The sequence below is a fragment of the Agelaius phoeniceus genome, chromosome 2 (assembly GCF_051311805.1).
Source record: "Agelaius phoeniceus isolate bAgePho1 chromosome 2, bAgePho1.hap1, whole genome shotgun sequence".
Taxonomy (NCBI): Eukaryota; Metazoa; Chordata; class Aves; order Passeriformes; family Icteridae; genus Agelaius; species Agelaius phoeniceus.
The window spans coordinates 117,899,115-117,907,173 of NC_135266.1; the positions used below are offsets into that span (position 1 = coordinate 117,899,115).

The window sequence follows — 8,059 nt, forward strand, 5'->3', positions numbered from 1 at the left end:
TCAGTCCTTTTCCAGTGAGTTCATTCACTTTCAGCCACAATGAAAGAATCCAGCAGATCCACGGACACTGTTGTGAGAACTCCAGAAAGGATCAATGCTATGGAAAGTTTGCTCAGCTAAAGAAAAAACCAGCACCAATTACAGCAGAGAACAGCAGTCAGAGGAGAGCAGAATCCGTGCTAAATGTTTCCTATGCCTGCTTTGCCCTTGCTTTCAGAGAGGAAATGAGAATATTATAAGCTCCAGGACATTGATTTTCCTCTTAGGAAGTTGAAGAACAAAGTGTTTTTTTTCAAGAACCTTTTTTGCCATGTGAAATAATTCCAAATAAATTTTAAATTAAAAGTACTTGAAGTTTTTCAACTCAGAAATGCTGATTTTTCTTTTTGTAAAAAGTCATGTTTCTGTAAAGTTGAGATTCAAGAAAAATTACCAGACACCAAACTTCCCTGAAAGTAAAAAAATCAGTGATTGAAGTAAAAGCACCATGAGTAGTTCAGTGAATGGCATTCATTACCTGTTCTGCATCCAATCTTCAAGCTGCAAGTTCAGCAAACACTTGGCTTTCACCTTGATTGGGTCTCTTCAACCATACTAATACAGACAATGATGATGATTTTTTACTTCCATCCTAAAAGACCTGGTCCTATTAAACTCGGGTTTATCCAAGCTACCTGCAAATGATGCTTATTTTTGTACACAATTTACTGTCAACCTCTATATACCAGCAAGAAAAACTAAACCCAAAGAATGAAAATGAAGCATTCCATGAGGATGTCACTAGTGTTTATATAAAAACATTTACTTTGAACAATTATTAAGAGGTTAACTCATTTCAAAATGACAGTTTGGAAATAGCTATGTTGAAATGTGAACAAGCATATAAAAAACCCTTCATTCTCCCTGGATGAGTCAGGGGAAACTGATTTCCTATAAAAGAAATTACCTTTTCCAGAGCACACCATCTAACAGCAATGCAGGAGAGTATAAAGAGCTCTCTGAACAACACCAGTATTCCAGGGCATGTTTACTACATCTCCTGCCTATGAAACAGACTGACATTTCCAATTCCAAACTGCAAGTTTCTAATAAAGTACCACACGTCAGGAGAACCTGTTCATTTCTTTGCAGAGGAAAGTGCTGCTGCAGTCACAGAGAAATAGGAACATTTATTGAACACCTAAGGCCACAGAAGGGACAGTTTGTTCAGCTGCTGTCTGAACACTCTACCACACACACCGCAACACTCCGTGCTTCAAACAGGAGCACCAAGCGAGCAGCTTGGGAAGGGGCGTGCAGAGCTTCATCTGGGACCCCATTTGATGTCTTTGACCCCGTGGAATTGCCTTTTCAGAGCGTGGCTGTCTGCCCACTCAGCGCTGAGGAAGGAGTCGTCGTCCTCCTCGTCCAGTTTCTGTGGCACAGAGGGGAGGGCGGCAGTGAGGGCCTGAGCTCGGCTGGAGCAGCCCCGCACGCACGGGCACCACGGGCACACCCACCTTCAGCTCCTCCTGCTTCCTGTGGTAGTACAGCATCATCTCCTTCTGCTCCTCGTGGCTCAGCACAGGCTCCCGCCCCGGGGCTCCCTGCCCTTTCTGCAAGGCAAGTTGGAAATGCTGCTGGTGACTCTGGCATGCAAAGGAGAAGCTGCTACACACAGACAGCAAAAACCTTTCAGACAACTGGACTTAATGAGCTCCCTCAGCACAGGAAAATAAATGCTGAGGAACTGTGGCTGCATTCACAGAATCACAGAATGGTTTGGGTTGGAAGGAACCTTGAAGATCATTTCATTCCCACCCCCTGCCATGGGCAGGGACACTTTCCACTAGCCCAGGGTGCTCCAAGCCCCATCCAGCCTGGCCTGGAACACTTCCAGGGGTCCAGGGGCATCCACAGCTTCTCTGGGCAATCTGTGCCAGGGCCTCAGCACCCTCACTTTCCTTATTTTTTCAAGTGAGAGTTATTTTTTCATCTCTGTATCTGAATCATGCTGCCAATTCTGTGGACATCAATGGAAGATGCAAACAGGATTAAGTCTATTTTACATAAATTTCCACTTTAAAAGATGTAACAAATCTGCTTTAAGGTCACTCTACCTATCTCTTTAGCTCCCCTACTAATACAGACACAGGATGGCACAGGATTCAGTAAAGGAGAGAAGTAAGGGAGTTACAAACCACTACAAATAAAAGGAAATCTCTTATCCAGGCCACTGTGTCCCTGGAAGAAATGATGGACAAAGCAGAAAACTCGTGCTGTCAGCAAGTGCAAGCACAGCATCTTCCTGTGCATGGAGATGTGGATGCCCTGGAGAACAAACAGCTCTGAGGGGGTTTGGGCACAGAGGAGCCCCTGCACTGCCCTTGCTCTGTGAGCAAGCCCTCCAACTAATTAAACAGACAGCACTCCCAGGAGCTACCCTGCAGTGGCCATTGGGATGCCACACCATGCATTTCCCAATGACCTTGCGAGGGAAGAAAATCCAAATCTGGCCTTCTGAATAAATCACCTGACTCACCTCTCAGGGATGCACTGCAGAACCCACTGCAGGTGGCAAGATTTGCCACAAAACTTGCCAGGTTGTATTCCCTCCATTCTTTAAATGCCTCCTTGTTGTACTCCACAAAAACACCATGGAGCAAGAAATAGTGACTACAGTATGTAAGTGACAGGCTAAAGAGTTACTAGAGAGAAACTCAGAGTACAATCCATTCAAACCTTAAAACAGATGCACAGTTTGAGGATGCTCAAGCTGGAACTAATCTAATCCATTTTATACTCCTATGGATAGTTCTCTTCCACAGAGAACAGACAGCCAAGGGTGAGGAACTTGTAGAGCAATCTCCCAGCAGTACTCACCTTCTGGATCTTCACAATGATGGTTGTTTTCTCATTTTTGCCCACGTAGTCAGACAGCAACTTTGTTTCTTCTAACTGCTTTCCTGCCCACCACAACTGTGCTTCGGATTCTTTTATAACTTCAGTTCCAGCCTGTGACAAAATAAACAAGGTGAAGAGTTGGAGGATATTGTTTCTTGCTTTTTTTCCAAAACCAGATTTTTTTCATGGGGAAAAAAAATAATCTTTCTAGAATTCCTAACATGAAGTGTAATTTTACACTCTACTTCTACGTGTTTCTCCTCATATTCATCTGTGGCATTTTTACTTATATTCCATTCAATCTCAGGACATTTTGGGACACAAATTCTCCATACTGGGGGTGAAAACAACTTTCAGTGCTAAGATGAAGAACAGCACGGGCCATGTTTAACCCAGGACTACACACAAGGGGAATACATTACTGCGTACGTGAGTTCCTGACAAGTCTTCTTTATCCTCAAACTCCATCCTGATGGGATCGTGTGGAGGCAATCCCATGGGATACACGATCGTGACCGCCCCTCGGAGCTGCTCCAGGGCGTCTGTCACTGTCTCCATGCCAACGCACACACTGGCCTGAACTTGTTTCTGAAACACACACAGGGATCAGGGGCAAGGCAAGCAAACCTGCAGGAAGAGTGGCCAGTCCAGAGCTGAAGTGATGGGACACCTGAGCAGAGCCAACAGGCTGCATCAGGATTTTAGGAGTGCCAATCTCCTCACTGGAATACCGACTTGGGAGAACATCTCTCACCTCTGGCCCCTCTGTTTAGCCTGTTTACTGTGGGTGAGGGAGAACACAGAAAAGGGAGATCTTCACCAAACTGTGAGGAGACAGCTGCCCCTGGAACACAGGACTCAAACCAGGACACATTTGTGTGACCACAAGCAGCAGATGGGGTGCTGTGGCTCCAAGCACTTGTGACTCCTGAACGTGATTCAAGCCAGCAAAATTCAAGTGAGGGATGGAGAAGGGGCTTAAAACTCGAGAAAAGAATAGAGCACACGTGAGCAGACGTGTAAAGCTTGGCAAACTGCTCAGCTCATGCAGAGAGCTGCAAGAACAAGTACTTGAGATCATTCCAACCCCAGTGCAAGGACAAAGGAGAAACATGACACATCTGGAAGAACAGAAATAAAGGTCTTCCCTGCAGAGCTAACAGTTTGTTGAGCACTCAGCTAAGGGAATGTTGCCTCCTTGTGGACGTTCCTGATCTGGCTAACTGGCCAGTACAACCCCAAACACACAGGCATGTTTCTTCCATTTTGTCATCATCAAGTGGCAAACCAAACAAGCCACTTTCCAAGCTACCCTTAACTCCATTCATAAACGTTACTACATTGGTGTTTCAAAGCCATAGGGAAGCTGAAACACCACACAGAGCACTCCAGGTTTGGCCATGTCAATCTGAATGCCTGAGAGCACCGTCCCATCATCAGGGCAAACCCTGTGCTCAGCAGGACTGAGCTGAGGGCACGTGCAAGTCACACCAAGGCCTACGCCCTGCTCTGGATCCCTGCAAGTGTTCAGGCTGCACTGAGCTCTGGGCAGCCTGCTCCATTGGAAGGTGTCCCTGCCCATGGCTCTGGGTGAGCTTTAAGGTCCCTTCCAAACCAAACCATCCGTGATTCTGTGATAACCTAAGAGATTAGAACACATTTTTCAATTAATTACACATAAAAGTCAAAAGACTTCATTAGCTCCGAGAACGGCACAGAATGCAGTTAATTTTTCACCAGAAAGCATGACAAGCATTCCCCCAAAGGACACAGCAGTAGCAAATTGCAAGGATAAAACTGAATGTGATTTAATGGCTCCACATGGGCTCAGCTGCCAGCATTCCCTTGGAGTTTGGATCCGATTCCTTAACCTGTTGAACCACTTGCCAAAAGCCTTAAAGAAAAATATTAACCAAAATGTCAGGTTTTATTAGACCATTCACATCACTTCATGGCATTTCTCAACAACTGTCAGCCCTTGCACCGAAAAAAGCCTGATTTTATTTAAGATGCCCAACTCCACAGCACTTATTTTAGGAAAGCCCCACACATCACTTGAGGAAACTCACCTTAGAGATTAATGCCTTGGCTTCTTCTATTGTTTTCTTTATAACTTGCTGCATTTTTTCATTTGGAGCTACAAGTAAGAGAGAGATCCCACAGTCTATGCTTACTGTAAAGAAACCTAGCACACATCCTGTGCAGACTCCACTGTGAGCAAATGAAACAGTATTGTACCATAAAGCAGGGGTTACATGGTTCATTCCTGTATTTCCTACTAACTTAAGAAATAAGCAGTATTTCTCATGGGACAGCAATATGGCTTCTCCCAAAGACATGTGACTGGTATTTGCCCCATCCCTGGAAGTGTTCCAGGCCAGGCTGGACAGGGCTTGGAGCAATGTGGTCTAGTGGAAGGCGTCCTGGCCCATGGCAGGGGAGTGCAAGTGGATGGGCTTTAAGGTCCTTTCCAACCCAAACTATTCTGTGATTCCATGATTCCATGATCTGGAACTTCATTTGGGACAAAGGTCCTCAGTAGAAAGCAACAACCATAATCCCATACCCTCAGAACAATCCAAGGCTCCTTCCCTGCTGGACTACTGTGGGCTGTACTGGCAGACATGCCTTAACTGGGCAAAACAGCTCGCAGCTTTCTTTTCTAATTAAAATCTCAATCTAACAATGAAGACAGTTTCACAAATACACTGTACATTTCACATCACAGTTATCTATTTCAATTGCTACAAAAAGCCTGTCCTCAAAAACAAAAATCCAGCTGAAGCATGCTCATTCCCAGCTTATGTCCTACTTGGGTGCATCATCTGATGGCACCTGGTTTGGCTTGCATACGCACCCCGTTCAATTTTCTAACTTGGTCAATATCACAAGGCTGAACTAGCTCAGTCAATGAGACAAAAGGAGAAATATTAGAAAAACAACCCTTAATGTATCTTGGAGTCCCTGGGGAAACCCAGTTCTCAAGTGTACATTTACAAATGGGGAGGGTAAACAGAACTGGAGCAGTCAAACTTGCTCCTGGTGATTGTTTATGTGCTGAAGAGAGACACTGCTCTTCAGGCTTGTTCATCAGCATTACCCCAGATTCTGACCCAAGACAGAATCCCTGTGTGTGGAACTTACAGTTTGGCTACCCCATTCCAGAACCAGGGATTTGTTGCTCCCTGTTATATTATGGATTGTCTGTGTCTGAAGGGAAAGAAACAAGCACTGACGTTTGACTCACCAAATCCATTTCTTCGCCCCATCTCATCCTTCCTGAAGACGCTCCCACCGCTTGGGACACACTTCTCTGCCCACTCGTCCTTTAACTTCAGCTCTTCTATCTGCTCCTCTGTCAGTCCTTGCATGTTGTAAGGTAAGGAAATGCCATGCTCTGCCAGCTCCTCCATCTCTTTAGAGTGTTCAGAGAACAAGATTAAAAGTCTATTACTATAGTCCATTTACAAAAGCCTTTCACATGATGTATGTGCAGGCAAAACTTGCCCCGAGCTTTTAGTTTCTAAACAGATACATAGAGGGAATAAAGAATAAGGGATATAAACAGACATATATAGATAGTGTAATAATGTTGAAATTTATAAATTTTACATAACCATAGAACAATGTAACAAATGACAAGTGCAGGGATACAAACCCTCATGGTACTTCGTGGCCATAAACCTTTTATTTTTGGTATTTCCCTGGTCCGGTTTTTTTAGATTTCAGAGCAGTGTCAGTACGGCCTCAGACACACCACAACCACAGCAGCTGTGGGTGGGCTGTACCCCCAGGTCAGGCTTACCTGACAGCAATCGCTGCTCTCACAGCCCCACGGTGGGGCAGGAAATGTTTTTTAAAGCTGCCTCGGAAGCTGCTGGTCAGGGGGGAGCACTTCACAGTGCCCTGAAGGACGACTTTGGACAGAGTAACAGGACACGGGGGAATGGCTTCAAACCGCCACAGGGCAGGGTTAGATGGGATACTGAGGAGGAATGCTTCCCTGCGAGGGTGCTGAGGTCCTGGCACAGGTGCCCAGAGCAGCTGTGGCTGCCCCAGAACCCTGGCAGTGCCCCAGGCCAGGCCGGACGGGGCTTGGAGCACCTGGGACAGCGGAAGGCGTCCCCGCCATGGCAGGGGTGGCACTGCGAGAGCTTTGAGGTCCAAACCAAACCATTCCGCGATTCCCTGATTTAAGCAGCTGCTACCGGCACACTCAGTGGGAGAGGTTTCAAGGCTTTGCAGTGCCTTCACTGAACACCGAAAGCGGGAATTCGCACCGACCCCGTCAGGAGCGCAGGCGAGGTGTTCCCGCTGCCCGGACGGCTGCCGGAGCTGCTGCCGCCCGCCGCGGCCCCGTGGTACCTGAGCACAGGCGCTGCACCTTCAGCCGCCCGTTGTGGATGCGGGCCACCAGCGGCGCCAGCTCGGCCAGGCGGGCGCTGCCTGGCGCCTCCAGCAGGAACTCGCTCTCGCCGCCGCGCTTGACGTGCAGCCGCACCATGGCCGGCCCGGGCGGCCCCTCAGCAACGGAGCCGAGACCCTGGATACCGGCGGCAGGGAGGCAGCGCGGGGAGCGGCCGCGCCCGCCGCTCCGGGAGGCCCTGAGGGCGCGGGGGGACCGCTGCCGCCCCCTCCGGTAGCACCGGGATCCTTCGGGATCCTTCGGGAGACTCCGGTCTCGCAGCAACGGCGCCGCCACCGATCCCGCCGCCGCTTCCCCTTCCGGCCTCCCCGTGAGGGCACGGGAGCCTTAAAGAGCCCGCGCGCCCTGCCCCGTGAGGGGAACGACCGAACGTCTCACCAACTGCAGGTAAGGAGTCTAATCACTTCTTAAATTAATTGTTCTAATTAATCATCAGCTATATTTATATCAATTATAAGTAGCAGCTATATTTATATCAATTATAAGTAGCAGCCATTTTTTTATATCAATTATAAGCAGTGGTACTTCCGACTACCCCGTGAGGGCACGGGAGCCCTTAAAGGGCCCGCGCGCCCTGCCTCGTGTGGGGAGCGACAAAACGTCTTACTAATTGCATGTAAGGAGTTTAATTACCTCTTAAATTAATTGTTCTAATTAATCATCAGCTATATTTATATAAATTATAAGTAGCAGCTATATTTGTATAAATTATAAGTAGTGGTACTTCCGACCACCCCGTGAGGGCACGGG

General features: G+C 47.4%; 1 protein-coding gene across 2 annotated transcripts; it reads right to left on the reverse strand.

The window, feature by feature from the left end:
- Window positions 1–784: 784 nt before the first annotated feature.
- Window positions 785–7,584, reverse strand: CFAP298 (cilia and flagella associated protein 298). Of its 2 annotated transcripts, XM_054654889.2 has the most exons (7): window positions 7,249–7,578; window positions 6,131–6,298; window positions 4,953–5,020; window positions 3,313–3,471; window positions 2,863–2,994; window positions 1,500–1,595; window positions 785–1,414 (listed from the first exon to the last, which is right to left on the reverse strand). In XM_054654889.2, the coding sequence occupies exons 1-7, from the start codon at window positions 7,385–7,387 to the stop codon at window positions 1,304–1,306; spliced, it is 873 nt and encodes a 290-aa protein (XP_054510864.1). In that variant the 5' UTR covers window positions 7,388–7,578; the 3' UTR covers window positions 785–1,303. The 2 variants fall into 2 exon arrangements, with proteins under 2 accessions (XP_054510864.1, XP_054510866.1); XM_054654891.2 differs by lacking the exon at window positions 3,313–3,471 and having other exon boundaries at window positions 7,249–7,584.
- Window positions 7,585–8,059: the final 475 nt, after the last annotated feature.